The sequence below is a fragment of the Thamnophis elegans genome, chromosome 1, assembly GCF_009769535.1.
Source record: "Thamnophis elegans isolate rThaEle1 chromosome 1, rThaEle1.pri, whole genome shotgun sequence".
Taxonomy (NCBI): domain Eukaryota; kingdom Metazoa; phylum Chordata; class Lepidosauria; order Squamata; family Colubridae; genus Thamnophis; species Thamnophis elegans.
The window spans coordinates 33730846-33753435 of NC_045541.1; the positions used below are offsets into that span (position 1 = coordinate 33730846).

A 22590-nucleotide genomic window follows, 5' to 3' on the forward strand; every position below is an offset into this window, starting at 1 on the left:
TGGGTGCAGAATCTGATTTCCAGTCCTGTGTATGTTAGATTGATTTATAGCAGCTTTGTGTTTAGACCCTAACTTTCCAATATAGTAATAATAAAATATTGTATGGCTTTTATGCTAGCTGAATTTAACATCTTCTTTTTGTGTTAACAATGGGAAGACACCAATACATATGCTAGCAACTTGCCTGGTTTTGTGGAAGTAACTTCAATTATATTACAAATGTGAATTCAACCGATAATACCACCTAGCTGATCTTGACCATACTCAGTAGGTAAACAGGGTTGGGCTGAATTAGTCCTTGGATAGGAGATCACCTTGATACACAGAGAGCTGCAGACCAACTTTTCCAAAGTTGCAAAAAATATCTTGAAGAAGATAATGGCAAATCACTTCCATACCAGAAACACTGCATATAAGAGTCCATTAAGTTGCCAGAAATCTGAAGAAGACTTTCTAAAATAGAAAGGTAATATACAGTTGCCACTCTTCCACTCTAAGCAATCACTCTTATTTCTTATTCTATTCTCCCCCCTCACAAAAAAAATCTTGAACGGCTAATTTGAGATAATTTAATAACCATTTGTAAGTAGTCATGACACAATATTAGAAAGAGCATGTTAAATCCTCCAAGTATTAGATGGGATTATAAAACACACAATGGCCTAAATCTATTTGAAGCCATCAAAAGGAAAGTCTAGCAATATTGCATGGATTTTTTTTTCTTCCTAGCGTTTTTTTCTGACGGTATGGAGTCTGCTTTTTCGGCTCAACCAAAAGTCGATCTGTTGTTTAGGACAGAAATTGACCAACTAGCTTGTTATCCAAGCTTGTTCTCATAAACTGAAGAAGAGTGACTGGCCAAAAATTATTTAGACCAATTAGACCAAACTGGCTCACAGTCCTGTTACACAGAATAATCTCATAAATCTGAGATTAATTCTTCTGAGGAATCTATTGTTAATTTGACTCTTCAAGTAGGTGCACCTATTAAAAGGTTGAAGCAGAACCCTGAAAAATGATAGATTGTTTTAATAAATAGTAGAACTGCACTGTGCTCATACAATTGTTCTGAATAATTGTTGCAGCATGCACAGATTTAGTTCACAGTTTAGCCTTGTTGTGCAGTCTTGTGGGATATGACTCATCACTTGCTTTAGCATCTACATCTGATATTACACTGGACCACAATTACCACATTATAAAAAAAGCAAGGCATAGATCAACAAAACAGGTCTGGCGACCAGGAATAATTTACTATGGAACAAATCCAGAACAGAAAACAGCAGAATGCCACATGCTATTACCTACATGTTCCGGTGCAATCATTTAATACTACTGTCTACAATGCATCCGGCACAACCCATTTTACATATTTGATTGATTGATCTTGGTATACCACAAGGCAATTTACAATGACATTTCCTTTTACCAATTTTGGGTAATGGGTTTATATTTGTTTATAGCCAGACATTCAATCTAAATCAATTAAATTGCACAAATACAGGTGTAAGAATGAGATTCTATGTTTGCTAATTTCCCCTCAAGCCATTATTTCACCTCCATTAGATGTCAACTCTATCAGTGTGATATGAAGTATGCCTTATTAAATGCTACAGAGGTTATGATAGTCTCCATGTAAAAATAATAATAAACTGATAAAAATCTGAAATTATAAAAAGAAATATTTAAAAACGATGGATTTTTTTTCAGATTCCCAGAACACTCTGACACTTACCCTCAAATCAAATATCATTATATAACAAATTATCAAGACTTGCAACACCTAGCCAAGGTGGTTCATCATGAAAAGATTAAGCAGGGTCTGAGCTAATTGATAATGAGGGAAAAGGCAAAAGAAAAAAAAAAGGAAGAAAATCCGGAGGCTGTATATGAGATTCAGTAGTTCAAAAAAAACCCATCCCAGACAACAAAAATGGCAAATCACTTTTGTGATGCCTTACTTATCTAAATATGCTAATAGCAACTTTCCATAAAATGTTAATAAGAATAGAATGAAAAGCAATAACAAGAATTTCTGCTCATTTCTGTTAAGTTTATTAGTAATTAGATGCAAATATAAAAATAGCTCTCAAATGATAGAATTTGCATTTTCCTTTTCTATTCCAACTCTTTGTAATATACAATTACAGCTAACTTGGGAGCACTGGGGACTTGATAGGCAGCCAAAAAATGGATTAAATATGTAAATAAATTTTTGAGACTAATCATATTATGTGAAAGAGCTGTTTCACTGGAAACATTACAATTTCATACAAGAAATGTATTTATTTAAAAACAAATGATGATTAAAATTATTATTATTGTATTACAATTAAAATCCATTGCAGGTATATTTTAAAATATGCCTCAGTCCTTACATATTTTTTTTAATCTTCTGTGGTTTATGCATATACTCCCAACTAATCTAGCATGTCTATGTGATTTGGCAGTGCAACCTTTTGTGGAAGAATATACAACTGTTCAAAAGGCTTCTCAGGAAAGAGACTACATCTCCTTGTATAACTTTCTAGGCCAAGGGTGTCAAACTCAATTTCATTGAGGGTCACATCAGGGTTGTTTGACCTTGGGGGCCAGAATGGGTGGAGCCAGGGTGGCATGGCCAGCTTGATGTCACTTGTGTTGGGGGTGCCTGTAGTGGCCTGAGTGCTCCTGAGCTCCGTTTTCGGTTCTGACGGCGTTCTACAACCCTCTGCCAGTGAAAACAGAGCTTGGGAGGACCCGTGTGCCCCCCCATCCCGAGCTCCATTTTTGCTGGCAGAGGCATCATTCAAAATCTACTAGAGATCTCTACAGTATTCTTCAGCTATTATTGGAAATGTAATATTGTAGCTTCTAGTATGGGAAAGGAATATATTTATCAGTAAGAATCACCCAAGAATGCTTGGGTCTAGCATTTGGTCTCTCTCCCACCCTTCCCCCCCACCAGGAAGAATCTAACCTCACGAAGGTATCTACCTATCAAGAAGTCAAAGAGGGATTCAGGAACTGGGAGTTCTTAGGGGAACTAATCTACTATAGCTTACCCTCAGAAGTTAGCAGTGGCTTCCAGTTTCACATCCTTCAAAACGTGTCTGCTCCAGAAGGCTTCTAGGATTGGACTGTTAGGAGCTGCTGGATGTGTCAAAATGTATTCTAATACTCTCATTTTAGAATCACTGTACAGGTAATCCACAACTTACGACCATTATTGAGCCCAAAATTTATGCTGAAGTGAGAAATTTGTTAAGTGAGTTTTGCCTCATTTTTTCTTGCCACAAATTCGCAAAAGATGGTCACATGACCATGGGGACACTGCAACCGTCATAAATATGAAACACTTGTCAAGCATCCAAATGTAAATCACATGACTATGGGGATGCTGCAATAGTCGTAAGTGTGAAAAATGGCCATAAGTCATTTTTTTCAGTACTGTTGCAACTTCAAACAGTCACTAAATGAACTGTTGTAAGTTGAGGGCTGCCTGTATTTCTATGTATTTATTATTCAATTTGGCACATTGTTGCTATTCTTTTTGCACCAGCTAGTTTTTAAGATTGAGTCAGTTTAAAATGCAAACAAACAAATAAATAAAATTGAATATCAGTCAACTTGGCAATGGGCCATAAGTAGAGATTTGCATTTCTATTTTGCACTTCTTGCAACATAGGTCACTATGAACAATCAATATGAGCAGAAAAGCAAGGTACTCAATTAACGAATTTTATTTGAAAAGCTTAGGTCAAAGCAAACACGAAGAGTTGGTGGAAAGCAAAGCTTCCAGTGATGCACTGACATTGCATACTGAAGAAAAATCCTCAGAGATGAGTGAGAATGACAAAGATCAATTCCTGTATTCCTTTGGGAGGAAGTCAGTCTTTTTATTCAATCCCACACTAGTGATTCCATTAGAATAATGTACAAATACTATATAACAGAGTAAATAATATGAGATCAGCAGAGTAATGATTTCAGAAAAATAATAGCCATTTCAGCAAAAAAGCAATAGCAGTAGACTTATATACCGCTTCATAGGGCTTTCAGCACTCTCTAAGCGGTTTACAGAGAGTCAGCATATTGCCCCCAACAATCTGGGTCCTCATTTTACCCACCTCGGAAGGATGGAAGGCTGAGTCAACCCTGAGCCGGTGAGATTTGAACTGCTGAACTGCTGATCTAGCAGTAGCCTGCAGTGCTGCATTTAACCACTGCGCCACCTTGGGCATTGGGCATTGAAACCATCAAAAATATGCAAGTATAAGCAATTTTAGACAGAAACTGTGTAACTTTAAAAGAAAAAATTATGCTTGAGAAGATCAAGTTGTAAAGAGAGTGAGAAAGACAGACAGAGAGGGGAGGGGAGAGAGAAAGAGAGAGAGAAGAGAAGCAGCACCAATTTCTTTTCTTAGATATGTCCTTTACGCTCATATTCTTATGTTATGTGTGCACTTAAAATATATTACTAATACAGTCTAAAATGGTCTGGTTGTCTGAAGTATGACTAGATATTAGCAACCAAAGCAGACAAAAGGAAAGCACTTCTTTAAACAAAAGGTGCCTTGATTTATTTATCAAATTATATAGCTGCTCATCTCACAAACAGGACTGAGCAGCATATAACAAAGTCAAACAATTAGAACAAGTCTTAGTAATGGGTACTAATTTGATTGACTTTAAAAGGAGATTGGTTAAAGTCCACAAGGGCCATTAGCTTTGAAGAGTCAACATGACCACTGGACTGAGGGAAGCTTGACTTCAAATTCCAGTTGTAGGAAATCCTTGGTGGGAGAAGAATAAATCTCCGGTTTGCAAATTCTTTGTTGTCAATGTGCAAAACAAAATACTGGACAACAGTGCATCTTGATCTAATGCAGTAAGGTTGTTTTTATGTAACTATGCCATTGATTGTCCGCTTGGACTAGTATATAATGCATGTTTTATTCTCAAATGTATACTCATTACAAAATCAAGAGAGTTTAGGCTAAGCAGAGAATATATTCTCATTAAATGTTAAATAAATGGAAGTAAATGCTGGTTTCTGGAAAAAAACCTTTGCAAACAGTGGTTCCATGTCGGCAAGCTGCTGCAAATGGCTGTAAATAGATACACCTAGAATGACACAAGCTATTTTATTGCAATAGCAATAGCACTTATATACCGCTTCACAGTGCTTTACAGCCCTCTTTAAGTGGTTTACAGAGTTAGCATATGGCCCCCAACAATCTGAGTCCCCATTTTACGGACCTCTGAAGGATGGAAGACTGAGTCAACCTTGAGCCTGGTGAGATTTGAACTGCCAAATTGCAGGCAGCCGGCAGTCAGTAAAAGTAGCTTGCAGTACTGCATTCTAACCACTGCACTACGTATCATTGTAATACCATTACATTTTTAAATCCTATTTTATTACATGTAAGAAATAAACAAATATTGGAGGAATCCAAGATTTTAAAGTCATTGAGATTGAGCTGAGGTATGCCCCAAAATAAGACGCACTGGCGAAGATACAATGCATCTCAAAATCTAGGCCTTATTTAAAAAATGTAAACATTAAAAGCTCAGTTTCCTCTTTCGAGTCCTTTAGTTCAAATCCATGACTAATCCTTTCATCCTACCAATTCTCATCTGCTGCATATTTACTGCATTTTATTTTAAAATATTAAAGTTTTACATATAGTAAACTTCCACACAAAATACTTATTGCCACAATGGAACCCAAAATTTCTGTTGCTAAGCGAGACATTTGTTAAGTGAGTTTTGCCCCATTTTGACAGCCTTTCTTGCTACAGTTATTAAGTGAATCGCTGCAGTTATTAAATTAGAAATATGGTTGTTAAATAATCTTGCTTCCTCTATTGACTTTGCTTGTCAGAAGATAGCAAAAGGGGAATCACATGATCCCGGGACACTGTAACCATCATAAATATGAACAAGTTGCCAAGCATACAAACTTTGATCATGTGACCATGGGGATGCTGCAACGGTTGTTAATGTGAAAAACAGTCAAAGGTCACTTTTCCAGTGCTGTTGTAACTTTGAACGGTCACTTAACAAACTGCTGTAAGTTGAGGACTACCTGTATTATCAAAATTGAGTAACCTGGATAGCAAAATTAGACTATGGCCATTACTGTACTCTCTAATGCAGACTTAAATCTCCTCACAGAATTGATCAGAAATTATTTGCAAAGTTATGCAATTGAAGGCTTTGTCTTCATTCTGTGGGTTGATCCACATGACCAGCTTGCTTCAGCATGAGCATAGGCCACCAACAGTTTTCCAGGAATACATATCATCCTATAGCTGATCCTAGCTCACTTCACCTGGAAGGCAAACTTCTTGAACTATCTTTTCTTGTTGTACATCAAAAACACCATTTTCCACATGTGGCAGCACAAGGGTTTCTGTTGATTCAACTCCTACTACAAGCAAACACCTCCACTCCAGTTTGTACATCCCCTCCCTATTTTACTCTGGACTGCTAGGCTATCTGCCTCCTCCTGAAGAGACCTCAGTTGCTGAACTTGTTCCTTTTCCTATCATTTCTGGGGCTCAGCCACCTGTCCCCATGTGGTCCCCAGTAATGCATGAGGCATTAAGGTGGAAAAGAATCAAAAGAATAAGAGACAAAAGTCTCAGTTGCTGGAATGGTGGGGCACTAACCCTGGTTTCTCCTTAAAATGTGAACTGGTGAAAAACCAGGGCTTTATGTTTTTAACCAGATGAAATTGATAAGCATTGAGGAAACTATAGGATACCCACCACTTGTGAATTATGAGCATACTCAGTGAAGGTGGATGTCACTTAGGATAGCAGAGTCCCAGCCAAATCCTGGGAGAGTGTCTAGCTCTAAATCATATCCTCAGTCAAAGTGGGTAAGGTCCACTCCAGCATGATTCTGGGAGAGGACAAGTGTCAGCTTCTCTAATTGGGCAAAGCCAGGAACACTGACTATATTAAAACTTTCCTCTATGCCTCCCTTGTATGGGAACAACTCTTCAGGTTTCTAACCAGTACTTTTGCGGTTTCCTGTCTTTTGCTCTGTAAATACATCATCACTTTGGTTTTTTGGGGGGTTGGCTTTTATTGATTCCTCTGGCTCTTGACCCATAAACTGTTCTTGGATGGCCTACTTTTTCTGTCTATGCTCTGTATGAGCCAATACCTTTGTGCTGAAATAATTTACATGCAAGAATGCCATCACTGTGGACAAAGCAGAGGAAGGGATTGAAACCCAGAAAGGGATATTTTTTTCCCCTTGCCAGCTTTATTCTCGGGTAGTTTATGTATGGAAATCAAGTAGCTTAAGTATTGCAGCGCAGAAGAGCCCGTACTGTTGAGCAACGGGATGCATTTGATGCTTCACAAATTCACAAATTTTTTTCTTTTTTTTCTTTTCTTATAGTAAATACCCTGTATATAAATGATTGCAAATGGAATGTGAAAATTGAAATTGAATAAAATATTTCTAAACGATGCTTCACAATGGTGTGGGGAGAAAGATCACATATTCATCATAGTAACATTGATTAAATCTGTGTTAGGGCAATGTTTTTATTAGAACAATTCAAACCAACCAAATAATAGCTGGTCTAATAAAAATATTGCCGGTATTTATTTGTTGCCTCTAAGTTAGCCTAGAATCTTGAAAAACTGCACTTAAAAACTATAGTCTCATGTAATTTTCTAGGTAACATTTTTAGAAGTTGCTTGTGATTTCCTATTTCCTGTGCTTGAATGAAAATATTTGGCCCAGTTATGCAGTTGTCTTTTCTGTCTAAGTCCTATCTATGACTTAGTATTCCCCTCTCCTAGTCCAGTGTTTTGACCACCAAACCAAGTGGTCCTTAATGCCCTGATATGGACTACTAAAAACATACTGAGGGTTTCTAGTTAAGAAGAGAAAAAAAACATTTGTGAGCAGGGATGATTCCTATACAATAACATAATGATCAACCATTTCCAGAAAATGGAAAAAAAGTATCAAACTTTCAAGAAAGATGTTTTAACATGAATAATAATTAAGTAATCAAGGCATCATAATAGCCACAAAGATCATGGTTTTGAAAAGCAGCTAGACAACCTCAGAGATGATAGCTGTGTGGAAAGATTGGTGAGGTTTCTACTTTTTTTAACTCTTTCTAAAAGACGTTCTGTACATTGAGACATGCAATGTTGCAGACAGGCTGACTGAGATGTTTAATTCCTTGCTATTATGATTCTAGATTATCTTCAAATTACTAATACAGAAAACAGAATTCTGGACTAGACAGACTGATTTTCTTGTGTGATAATAGTGCAATTACTATTGAGCATCTACTTTTTAAATCTCTAAATTTCTAAATGAGAAATTTCTGGCAAACATAAGCTAAAGCATTCAAAAGACTATGGTTACGTCAACAGATCAATGCCACTTCTAGTCATCAATTTCATCATTTTGCTATTTTTGATGGGTTTAGTCAATTTTGAATACATGAATAATGGTTTAAGTTAAATCCTTAAATTTGAACATCATATATATATATATATATATATATATATATATATATATATATATATATATGTTTTTTATTTGTGCTGATAAATAAATAAAGGGAGACTAGTATAGATCTATTTCAAGCTATTTAGCTCTCATCAGCTAGCCACACCGTAAGGGTGTGGCTAGCTGATGAGAGCTAAATAGCTTGAAATAGATCTATACTAGTCTCCCTTTATTTATTTATCAGCACAAATAAAAAACACAAATATAACAAAAAGGCAACAGTAAAAATATTGGGTTTCTGTCGTGATGGACTCTTGTGACGAGCCGATTGACAGATGTTGGAAGCAGTTAGCTTCCTCCCATAATTGGGGCTTACCAGGGGTTGTGACACTAATATATATATATGTATGTATGTATGTATGTATGTATGTATGTATATGTATATGTATATGTATATACATGCATGCATGCATGCATGCATACATACATACATACATACATACATATATATATATATATATATACACACACACATACATGCTAATTTATTGAAGTTCATATCTATAGCAAGTCATTTGATGAATTGATTGGTGAATACAAGTACATTTTTTCTTTTTAGTTCACTGTTGTATGCCACCCAGAGTCACATTTTGTGAAATGGGTGGCCATATAAATATGTTACATGAAAATATAAAAAGAACACATTTCATTTTTCAAATCTCATTAAATTTAAAATCAGGTCGTCCCTCCTACAGTGAATCACTGTTCCTGAATAATATTGCAAAACTGTCATATTATCTTGTCTCAGAAATGTGGTATTTGTCCCCCAGCTTAATTACTTGCATCACCCCTCCATAAACCATTTTATGAGACATTTACTCTCACTTTGTCTTTTAAACACAGCCAGTGCTTCTAAAGAAATTGTCAAATTAAAAAGTTATACAGTATTTGAACATTTGAGATATTCACAGAATACAGTCATAGGATTCTTCCCTAACCCTTCTAGAATGGAAATAGATCAATCTTCTTACTGACCTATTTTATCATGTTACTTTTTGCAATGGATTATTTCCCCCTCTTAGGGCAGATTAGAAAGCTACAGAAGTACCTGTGAGAGATAAGAATTAGATGAATGAATGGGATCGAGATAGATTTTTTTTTAGATTTTTAGATTTTATTTGTGATTTATAGGCCGCCCTTTTCCCTGAGGGGACTCAGGGCGGCTTACAATTCATGGGAGGGGAAGTGCAAGACAAAACATAAGACAATACGTGAATAAGAAAAAAAAAAAAAGCAATAAAACACAACTTTCATTCAACATTCGGGTGGGGGCGAATTAGAATCTTATCCCCAGGCCTGACGGGATAGCCAGATCTTAAGGGCTGTGCGGAAGGTCTGGACGGTGGTGAGGGTGCGAATCTCCACGGAGAGATCGTTCCAAAGGGTCGGAGCTGCTACTGAGAAGGCTCTCCTCCGCGTAGTCGCCAGTCGGCACTGACTGGCGGATGGAACTCGGAGGAGGCCTAATCTGTGCGATCTAATAGGTCGAAGGGAGGTAATCGGCAGGAGGCGGTCTCTCAAGTACTCAGATCCACTACCATGGAGGGCTTTATGGATGGTAAGTAGCACCTTGAAGCGCACCCGGAGATCAACAGGTAGCCAGCGCAGCTCGCGGAGGATAGGTGTTATGTGGGCGAACCGCGATGCGCCCACGATCACTCGCGCGGCCGCATTCTGGACTAGCTGAAGTCGCCGGATGCTCTTCAAGGGCAGCCCCATGTAGAGCACATTGCAGTATTCCAGCCTAGAGATCACAAGGGCTCGAGTGACTGTTGTGAGGGCCTCCCAGTTCAGGTAGGGTCGCAACTGGCGCACCAGGCGAACCTGGGCAAATGCCCCCCTGGTCACAGCCGATAAATGATGGTCAAAAGTCAGCTGTGGGTCCAGGAGGACTCCCAAGTTGCGAACCCTATCTGAGGGGTGTAAAATTTGACCCCCCAGCCTGAGCGATGAAACACTGGCCAAATTATTGGGAGGGAAACACAACAGCCACTCGATCTTGTCCGGGTTGAGTACCAGTTTGTTAGCTCTCATCCAGTTCTTAACGGCCTCAAGACCCTGGTTCATCACGTCCACCGCTTCATTGAGTTGGCATGGGGCGGACAAGTACAACTGAGTGTCGTCCGCGTATTGGTGGTATTTTATCCCGTGCCTCCGAATGATCTCGCCCAGCGGTTTCATGTAGATGTTAAATAGTAGGGGGATAAGACCGAACCCTGCGGCACCCCATATGTTAGGGGCCTCGGGGACGATCTCTGCCCCCCAACCAACACCGACTGCGACCTGTCCGAGAGGTAGGAGGAGAACCACTGCAAAACAGTGCCTCCCACCCCCACCTCCCGCAGTCGTCGCAGAAGGATACCATGGTCGATGGTATCGAAAGCCGCCAAGAGGTCAAGGAGAACCAGGATGGATGCATGGCCTCCATCCCTGGCTCTCCAGAGATCATCGCTCAATGCGACCAAAGCGGTTTCTGTGCTGTAACCAGGTCTGAAGCCGGACTGGAAGGGGTCAAGATAGCTAGCTTCCTCCAAGGACCGTTGAAGCTGGAGATAGATGTTATGTGGGACCACACAATACCACACGTCATTGCTTTTCATGTGTTCCTGACATTAGGGACAGGAAAAACTGATCTTAAATTAATCTGTGATATGTTAAATTTACTATACAAAGTAGCATCTACTGTAATATTACTTCAAAAATTCTGTGCTTCCAAACAACAGAAATTTGGATAGGAGGGATTATTATCTCAGTCTCCTTGTCCTAATCTAGTACTTTGACCACAGTCTCTTTCATCACCTAGCTCCAGGACATAAACTACACTGAATGTAGTTTAAACTTGAATAAGTACATTGGATTGCAGGGTTAGAATTTTCATTGGTGCAAATGTAGATATGAAAGTAATAGACATCATCCAAAGAGAATGTATATGAAGTGATATATCAGTAACTCTTCCTTCAAGAAACCTTAAATCACTTTTCTAAATATGTAGATTTCAAGAGGACTTTTTTAAAAAAGCAAAACAATAATTAAGCTATTTATGCTTTAGCACTTAGGCAGGATAAAGTAACTAAAGGCTGAAGAGAACAGATCCTCCAATAAATCTAGGGTAGAAAGGGGAGAAGAGCAGCATTTTAAAAATTTTATGTTTATTTATTTATTTTTAATTCAATACATCAAAACATACAGGAGCTATTAATGCATACTTGCTCCAGATGTAGCGTACATTAGAAACACAAGTAAGGAGAAGTAAGGAATGTACAGGAACTTGAAATTTCAAAGCTTTTAAGAAATATAAGGATATCAGAAAATGTTATTGGGTATATGGATAAATTTAGTTATACATGGAACTTATGATCTCATCCCCAAAAAGGAAAATGCTGTTTGATCTAACAGATCAATAGGCAATACCAAATACATTCAACCAATGTAACAATATATGTAATTAGATCTGGGATATTAGTTACAATTTGGTGTGTGTGTGTGTGTGTGTGTGTGTGTATTCTCTACAGAAAACAAATATTTTTAATCATCTCTTCCATTACTATGAAACTGGCAGTTTTATTTATGTTTTTGTGCTGTGGGAATGCTCAGAATGTTTTTTTTTAAAGTTAACCAGAGCAGTTCTGTTCTAAACCCATCAACACCTACTCTCCAGATGGGTAGTGTTAACTAAAATAAACATGACCTTCTCTTGTTGCACATTGTAATAGAATTTGTGGTTACATCACATAAAAATGTTCTTAAAGATGTCCTCTTAAATTAATTTTAGAAGAGTTTTCACATAAATTCAGAAAAGCAAAATAAAGGCACTATATGGCATTAGGTGAATTGCTTAAATTACTGGAAAGTAATAACGTTTGCAAGACAAGGCATACATTAAAAAACAAAATACTATTGAATGTCAACTTTAATAAATTAAATGTTTTTAGGTCTTCTCCAGTCATATAATATGAGTACCTTATATGCACACAAATATACAACCTTTAAAGGCTATAACTCAATTTACTTTTGGTATCAACTGAACTTTGTTTTGGCTATACATTACATGCATTTTCCTGAAATTAAACAATTCTTTTGTTTTTAGTTTTTCAGCTAGCCCTTCCTTCCTTTGTCCCATAAAACACATAGATTGGGGAAAAATAGCTTCTGTAATTTTATATAAAAATATAATAAATAATGCAACAGCCATTTAAGGAAGACTGCATTAAACAAATGGAAATGAATGCCAAAATACATTCAGCTGAATTATGATCGTAGGCTTGGATGATGGGAGGAAAAAACATTGATAATAAAAATAACTTTTCATTAACTTTCAGAAAAATAAAATTTCTTAGCCAAACATGTTCAAGACATAAGCAATTAATTTTAAAATGTTCATTAAAAGCAGCATCTCCAAAATGACCTTGGTGTTCGTTGACATGGTATATAATTTACACAACAGATAGAAAAGCATTTTAATTGTTCCTGAGAATGAAAACATGAACCCGTATCATTCCCTCTGTTTATAATGTTCAAGGTACAAGGAACGGCCATTAAATAATTAAAGTGGCATTATACATATTCAAAAGGATCTTACAGACAGCAGCAGTATGTGATGGGGTAGAATGCCAGCAGAGAAGGCAGAAGTAGGCCAATGGTGGTGTGGGCGAGCCATGACCCTGAGGCCACTCTGCAGTGGCCTGAAGCCTGGTGACCATCTTACTCTGCCCTATGATTGCTGGACCCTGGAGGATGGCGCTGTAATTATAGGAGTGCTAGACTACGTGCTCATCCCTGAGGCCTATCTACTGTTAAAATATTTAGAGGATAGAAGCTGTGGAATTTTCAGACTTGTCATCAATGAAAAGAAGGATTTTATTCTATTCACTATTGAGGGTGGTTGCCTGATGGCTGGGTGAGAGTTGGCTTCATTCAGAGTGCACTGTACATGAGTTGGATTATAATTGAGGTTGCTGGGGGAGGAATTGCTGGGCTGCTAACTGCAGAAGCATCTCAGCAGCCTTTTTGATGGGTAGATGATTCATAGGAAGAGAACAAGACCTTTGGCCTGGGAGGGAGGTTGTCAGGTAGTTGGGGAAGAAGGCATTTCAGTGGGGTTGAGAACAGGCAGAAGCATTTAGTTAGTGATAGATGGAAGGAGATATTCTACCTTTTATGCTCAATCTAAATTCTGGTCATTGAACCTTCAAAGGCTGGCTTCTGACTGCTCCTACTAAATAAGGCCTCCTTCATATGTGATTTGTTTGGAATGGAGAGAGCAGTTGCCCTTTTAGAAATCTGTGATTGTCTGGTGCATTCTGCTGGCAGCCAGAGGTGCTGCTTTGCAGGTTACAGGGCACGAGACCTTGTTTGTTAAATTGGCTTTAGGAATCAAGTAGGACTGTTAATGCTATACCTCCCTCCCTGCTGCAAAGCAACCTCACTGTCCAGATTGATGGCAGAGTTCCCCAGTCTTATGATCTTGGGGAGGGGGGGGGTCTTCAATCTGCATTCCTTTGTGATGGAGTCTGAGATAGGTCAGGAATTCATGGTCACCATGGTAGCCATGACTCTAAACCAGGTCATCTAAGGCCCAAAATATAATGATGGTCAAGAGCCGAGGTGGCGCAGTGGTTAAATGCAGCATTGCAGGCTACTTCAGCTGACTGCAGTTCTGCAATTCGGCTGTTCAAATCTCACCGGCTCAGGGTTGATTCAGCCTTCCATCCTTCCGAGGTGGGTAAAATGAGGACCCGGATTGTTGTTGGGGGCAATATGCTGACTCTATAAACCGCTTAGAGAGGGCTGAAAGCCCTATGAAGCGGTATATAAGTCTAACTGCTATTGCTATTGCTATTTTTCGATCTGGTTTTCTTGTTGGATGAGCGGCAACATGATCTGGAGTTGGTGAAATTGTCACCACTCCCCTGCCATAGTCAGATGACTTTCTCATCTCCTGAAAATGCTTTGGTGCCACTCTTGACTATGGAGAGGCTGAACCTACTTGACTGGTTCTCCTCAAGGGCTTAATGAAGCCAGTGGTGTTCGGGAGGGCGGGGGGAGGAATTATTCAAGAGTTAGGGTTTGTAGAAACCATCTGAGACTTGGGTTTTCACTTGGGATAAGAGGGCAGCTTGGGCTTTGGACTTGATTATGCCTATGTTACCTTCCTCCCCCTATGTCATGCAGCCTGAAGTTATTCTTGGTTTACAGAGGAGCTGGGAAAGATGAAATGTAAGATGACTACAGGATTGGCTCACGGATGAGCAGTGAATATGATTTTCTATGGACTGGAGCCACTGTTGCAACAATAAGGGTGGCAAAACTTCAGTACACTCCCATCCTTGCTGCATCTCCGTACAATTGCCCAGCAATCATGGTGAGTCCTCCAAACTCCCTTGGAATGGAAAACCAGTCCCAAGCTTTTAAAAGCATGGGTTTGTTCTGTTGGGTTCCACTCTTATGTTCCACCTTTGTGTCTTAATCTTTTTGGCAAAGGCTATGATTTCAAATTTTCAAAAGAACCTACCTGTTATGTATTTAATATTGGACTACAGCATTCATTGCATTTCTAAGCCATGTAGAAGAATAGGCAACAAGAACTGTATCATCTGGGTGCAATGTTGGGATCTAGTGATAGTTTGAGCTGTTCAATGATTCAACCATGGAATTAATAAATTAAACAGGGCAAGTACCAGAGGCATTCCTTCTGCACATCTCTCTGATGTATATCCTTAGAAAACAGCCTTGATAGTTACATATTATTCTCAAGAAGAAATGGATGTCAAAGTTCTGGATTAAATAAAGATGCTGCCTTATCCATCATACTATTTCTGAGCTATTCCCACAAAATCCTTCCAGCTATAGAAGACAAATTTAAAGTCCTGAAATACCATATGAAATGGGAATTTTAAATTGTACAGACTTCCGAACAAGATAGTGCACCACCAGAATATGGTCTACACTTACTGATTATCCATTCTTATCCACAAACAGTCACCTTATCTCACGAAGTTACTGTGGGAAAAAGATAAGAGAGAACACTACCTATGTTACCTTGAACTCCTAAATGAAAAGCTCTGACAGTTAGATACATCCAACTATCCGATGTCAACTTTGAAGCTGACCTGACCGGAGCTATTTTGAAGCTTCAGCGTTGCCACACTGGAGCTGAGGGGTAGGGAGGGGGGGAATAGAGATAGCTGCGGTTTCGTAGCCAAAGCAAAATACTTTCTCCTGGGAACCAAGGACATTCTCACAGGTGGTCAGAGAGAGAGAGGAAAACTGAAGTTACCAGGCAACCGGATGACACTTTGATTGGACTATGTGACTGATTATTTGGGAAAGGAGAAAAAAACGTTTAGTTTTAATTAGCTGAAACAGATGAGAACCTTCAGTCGGTTTTCCCCAAAACTGTGCCAATATGATATATCAAATAAAACTATTCTTTGAGGAATGTACCTGCCTCAGAGTTTTGTTTGCTATGGTTTTGTTACCTGGAATCCTGACATCTGATTTATATAGCATTCATGTAGTATATATTAATCTTCTATAGTTTAACTTTCATGTTTGAGGGTATGATAAGATAAAGACAGATGGGGGGAGGAGAAATTGGGATTGTTTATGTATACAATAAAAATGTTAACAAAATAATCTACTTTCTTTGGGAAGACCCTACTCTAATGACAATCCAGAGTTTGGAAGTAATTCCAGCACTATTTCTAAACTATTCAGCTTAAAATGTTCATAAGGCCTCAATAGTAGGTCCCTGCAACCAGCTGCCTGCATCTATTTAATAGGAACTCTGGCTGAGTTACCCAAAGTATAAATGTTCTACAGAAGATTTAGATGTATATTTTTAATTCCAGTAGGTAGGGATTGTTACAATTTGGGTTTTTACATCCCTGGGGAAATTGACTTGTGGCATTACAGGTTGTGAACAGAATGGCAATGAGTGCAAGTAATTAAAAATGGCTGCACCAAGAATACTGCTTCAGTGAACTGCTCCAAATAAACTGAATGTTTCGGGGAGATACATTTTCCAGTACATACTGGCTACAACTGGATGTTGCTCATGCTCTTTCTTAAAGCAAGAATATTTTTCAAAATTTGTGAACATTTGGTAAATTCAGAGCAGTATTAACAGTTTCCCAATACTAGTTAAGCAGAAACAATTGAGCTACAAACTTTATTTTAAATTCAGTATCAAAAATGATCAGCACAAGAATCTTATATGCTGAAGGGGTAAGACAGGTCACTCTCTCCTGCCTTCTCAGTGTTAAGCTTGTCCTATAATGGTTCTTTGCTTGTTTCATTGATTCCCAGTGGGAAATTACACTATCATTATTTGTCAATTTGCTGCCACATTTCAACCTCATGACCTAGGCTGCTAGGGGCACTAAAATAACAGCAGCTGCTTACAAGTTATGATAGGTGAATATAACCCTGAGGAATACAGATATTTTATTGAAAAGTGGATGGGAGAAGACAAGAGATTCTTGACTATGTCAAGGTACAAGATTTCCCAGCTAGAAAAAGAATAGGAGCAGGATTACTATGAGAAACAATCATATTTCAATCTGCATAAGGGGCTACAAAAAATCAAAATAACCCGTTCTAATAAGGTTTGCTCGGCTTTACAGTGTTTCCCGATTTCATGATGTGCTAATGAATGGTCTGGTACTGGTTATAAAAACATTGTGGACCATGAGCTGTGATGGTTTTCAATTGGGTGTAGATAAAATACTGAAAGGTTTCTAAAAACAGCATTAAAGCTGTACTGTCTTTGGAACCTTTCCTCCCTCATTTTTGAAGTGGCTAAAGTTCCATTGTTTTTGGAATCCTTCTGAAGACATTGCATCTTTAGCCACATATAGGAACATTTGCTACAGAAGCTGGGTATGAAAAAGAGAAGCAAAGGCAATGAGGCACTGGGTGCAAAAGGTTGGTGTGGAAAATTGGGAGACAAGGCCCTGGACATATAAATGCTTTCTGCCGCGTGCCAGGGAGCAAAGGAATGCCTGCTGATGTTTGTTGGAGTTCTTGGGGAGTGGCAAGCAGCCATACAACAGTTTGGGGCTGCTTGCTGCATCACAAGGCAGGAGGAAAGATAGCCAAAAGGCTCCAGATGGGGAGAAGTAGGCATGTGAAGAGAATTAAGAAGTACCCCTTTGGCGGCAAGTGTGGGCCGGCTGCCAAGCATCTGAATTTTGACCATGTAACTGCAGGGGCACTGAAACAGTCATAACTTTGGGCATGAATCATACGTCCATTTTTCAGCACCATTGTAATTTTGAATGGGCGTTGAGAGAATGGTCATAAGTCCTGTATATTAAATATGGTAGATAAAGGAAACTTTTAATTCCTGTACAACAAGAATAGGAATGGAGGACCAGACATTCTATCAACCTTTTTGCAGATTTCGCTGACTGAGCAAGCTATTGACTGATGTTTTGTTAAATGCTTGTATGAAAAATTCTAACAACAATCTTGGCAGATAGCCTACAGATAATTTTTACCTTTGACCTTGTCTGGTTTCAGTCTGGTTTCATAGGAAAGAAATAAGCCTTGGATAAAATTAGGTAAATTGGTATCTTAGAAATGTATTCTGAAAATTGAAATTTATAGTAATGTTTCCCTGGATATGGAAAAGTGATGTAGCATGATTTACTTTTTCACCAATTATGGACTTACATATTCTTTATCAAGTGGATTAAAGTTGTGCAGTTCTTGTTCCTTTGCTAGAAATATTACAAATGGAATTATTCCTCATCTACCAAAATTTTGCTTGGGACTTACCAAGGATGCCTTTTAATTTCCCTTATATTTAATTTAACACTGAAACCATTGGCCTATCTTACAAGGCAACTGAAGGACATTCTGGGCATTAAAATGGATGAGCGTGAATCATTATTATATACTGATTGTATATTTGGTCTTATTGTTCATTAGGAACATTCCATACCGATATTTATTAAAATAGTATGCAGATAGGAAATTATCAAGTTTCTCAATTAACTGGATTTAATCTCATATTCTTCCTATAGGGTCTAATGCATTTATGGAAATTTAAATCTTAGAATATTTTTCCCAGAAGCAAAATATATTTATTATGTAAATGTTTTAAAATATTTATCTTAGATTAATATTCATATAAAAAGATGGTAAAAATCTCAATTACTGAAAAACTGACATATAAACTCAAAAGGATTCCCAAGCCATGGTAACCTCAGCAAATATATCATTACATGAATAATGATCTTGTATTTTTGCATCTTGTCTGCAAACATAGCTCATTCATTTCCCATATAAAACAGCATATTACCCCTTTTGTTTGTAACATTTATGATTAGAACAAGTCAAACTATCAACATGTGATTTGAAATTTGATTACTTATTCCAAAGCTGGTGCTTGTGACCCCATTTCACATGCAACAGTAAAACTATATATTTGTGGAATCGAAACCTGTAGGCAAGGCTATTTTAAAGGGTTTGCACCAGGAGTAGGTTCCGGCAGGCACTACTGCTGGTTTGCACATGGGTGTGAAATTGTTCTGCGTATGCGCAGAAGTGAAAAACCAAAAGGCGGCGCCTGGAGAACCAGTTCCAGGGCGTGGCAGGCCTGGGTCACTTCCAGCGACCCATGCCGCCAATCCATTACCAGTTTGGCCAAACGGGTCCAAACCAGTAGGAACCCACCATTGGTTTTCACCCACAGGCAGAAGTCTTACTTATATTTTGGCATATTGAATTTGAGGCAGTACTAATTTTCATAAGCTACAAATTGTCAAGTGCAAGAAATCAGGAACCAGGATTTTTCAAATAAGTACATTTTATTTTATGCCAGTTCTAAACAGAATCTGAACTACTAATAGTCCAGGGAAATTGGTGGTAGATAACACCAATGAAATTCAAAGAGGCTGGACTTATTGTGGGTGCGAAGGGACTCCAAACTAATGATGCACTTGATCCCTCCCTCAGGCTTATCCTGGTCATCTACACAAATTTAATCAACAGAATGCTTTACATATCCCTTTTAATTAATCATGAAAGTGTGGGCATTATTTAAGGTATTTCCTACCTCCAGATATATTGATTGTTTTGCTGACTGAAAGTTCAGAATTTGTAACGTAATAGAAGAAATATTGAATGGCAAGTATGCAAGCCAATTCGATAATTGTATTTACTTTAATCTATTGCACTCTGTACCTCCTTTCTCAATCATGAAAACTGTTATTTATAATTAGTGAGGTTCCTGGTTTTAAAAAATTACTGCTTCTGAATTTGGACAGATTACATAAATTGCACATGTGAAAAATTGACATAATTTCATGGTAATGTCAAGCTTCCATTATCTTAATCATGTGGACAGCACCTAGTTAAAGAAAAATAATCATTACCAGTTGTTTATAGTAGCAGGTTTTAGTTTAAAATAAAGTGGTGTGGTGATTCTGAATTTGCAAACCTAACCAAGCTGCAGAAATTTATTGGAAAGTATTGAAAAAGCAAGAAGCCTGCCTGAACCTATGAAAAGATAAATTATTCCAAGTTTTCTTTTAAGATTGATGAAGCATTCAAATATCTCTAGATCGTATGATTCCATGTTACTCTAAATAGGCTATATTTACAAAATTCCCCAGTGCAGCTATTAGAAAAATAATATGTAAGCAACAATAGGCAATCTGAATTAAAAGTATATTAAAACAAATTTAGCATTAAAATAACCTGGGTTCGATATTTTTGATTTGCTTGTGAATGATTGGTGCTTGAGATGAGCAATGATGTTAAGCCTGATGATTTCCAATATTCTAAAATGGTTAGTACAAAAAAAAATCAATTTTGGAAAATGGACATGAAACTGGTAATTAATTCATATGAAAAAATGCAAAGTGAATGGCGAATGGATCCATAACAGTAATAATAACAACATTCATGATTCAACTTGGAAGAGCATCTACATTATGACCTATATTTATCCTGCATTTTTGGGAAGTATTAAATCCAATCAAAACTATGGTACCTGGTAGGCTATATGTTATTTTTCATATAAACTGCTATCCTTTAAGCATATGGAAAGAGAAAATGAAATAATGGTTCGGTTTGCTATTGTGAAGGCAATGCTTGGGGTTATTAAGAAAAGAATCTAAAATAAAATTATAGATATGATACACTAAAGATTACACAAATCCCGGAATACTGTGTCAGGTTATAATCAGTACATCTCAAAAGGATGATTTAAGAGGTAGACGACATCCCTACAAAAAAAGATTAGATAGATACTAGACGGTTGCCTTTCAAATCAAGTCACAGAACCTTATTGTATCCAATACTGAGCTCTAAGATGGTTCAAAAGTCTGCAAGTTCAGCATATGCTTGTATCAGTAAATTAGTTTCCAACTCTTTCCTATGCACACAGCCAAAACCATTGTTGAGCTTGAGAAGCAAAACTCAATTCTTTTTAACACATTTCTAACAGAAACGAGAACGATCTGGAAACTGAAATTCTAAATTGTTATATATATTACCCGCATAGTGGCCCAGAGACCAATGTTATTAGTTGTATCCATGTTTCAAGTCAAAAGTTAATTTAATATTGCAGAAGTTAATTTAATAGTGTAGATAAAAATTGTTACTAATAGCAAGACTACATTGATGTGATTTAGTGAATTATCATGTGGGGACACCGCATCACTTTGTTGAATCCCTGAATAAATCAAATAAAAATAACATCTTAAGAGCAGAAAGAGACAAACTTGAGATGTTCACGATCAATTGTGTGCACTGTAGTCTGTGTGTCTCTACAAATCCAAAGGTCACAAACCAGAGGTGCAAATAATTGTGGGTGGAGATACTTCTAGAATTAAGGAATAAGGGAGCTTCAGAACAGATGCCCATCCTATAGATCTCTTTCTGTAGCAGAATGAGTCTCAAAATATAGCTATACAAACGAATGAAGTGCATGCCTTTCTCTTCCACTGCTATGCTTCATTTAAAGCAAGGAGAGCTGTAGGGTTTTGTTAGTGATCTACTGCAATCACGGAGAGAACTGCCAGTGACAATTCCAATCTGCCACACGCTCTTCCCTACTACAGAGCTAAATCCATGATTCCCAGGTAGCTGGCAAGAAAATGGCCATGAAATAATGCTTAATGTGGTATTTATAGATTGAAAGATTTTCAACATTCATGCTGTGATCAAATAAAGGTTATTCGAAAGAAGTAGCTGACAATTTGAAAATTAAATGTGGATGGATACCTTGTGCTTGCAATGCTTGGTGATTCTGCTCCAAGCCTGCATCTTTCTAACTGACTGGCAACAATTTGCCTTTCCACTTCAAGTTCTCTGGTGAGTCTTTGAAATTGGAGTTCCTGTAATTAAAAACAATGTAAAATATGTTTAGATAATGGTCAAATAAAATAAAAAAACTTGTTCACACACATATGAAAAGATTCTACTGAGATAAATACCAATTATATGAAAAGCACTAACTTGTCTTTCATCTAAAGATGAAAGTTAGGGACCCATGGGTAAGAACTGACTTTCATCGCTCAAAAGTTGAAATCTGGAGATTCCCAGCTCCTGAAAAATACCAGGTGGTGGGATCATGCCATACCTATTCTTGGTCCAATGGCCTGGATACACATACAAATTACTTTACAACTTGAAATGAGTTTATTATAATAGTTTTTCCTATTATAAAAGTTCTTCCTCTACGTTTTTGGTTACAGACTGTACAATAAATTCAGCAACTGCCTTAAATGATAAGCAATGCTTATACAGGTAATCCTCAACTTAAAACAGTTTATTTAGTGACCAAAGTTACAATGGCACCGAAAAAAGTGACTTATGACCGTTTTTCGCAGTTACGGCCTTTTCAGTATCCTCATGGTCAGTGATCAAAATTCAGGTGCTTGGCAACTGGCATATTTATGACCATTGATGTGCCCCAAGGTCATGTGATCACCTTTTGACAAGCAAAGTCAATGGGGAAGTCAGATTCACTTAACAACTGGGTTACTAACTTATCAACTGCAGGGATTCACTTAACAACTGAGGCAAGAAAGGTAGCAAAAT

General features: G+C 37.7%; 1 protein-coding gene across 4 annotated transcripts in view; it reads right to left on the reverse strand.

The window, feature by feature from the left end:
* Positions 1–22590, reverse strand: part of PKP4 (plakophilin 4) — a 143654-nt gene that overhangs the window by 56104 nt on the left and 64960 nt on the right. For all 4 annotated transcript variants that reach the window (XM_032211078.1, XM_032211085.1, XM_032211069.1 and 1 more), the window contains one exon: positions 21772–21884. In XM_032211078.1, the coding sequence (XP_032066969.1) occupies positions 21772–21884 (113 nt within the window). The remainder of the gene's footprint in view (positions 1–21771; positions 21885–22590) is intronic.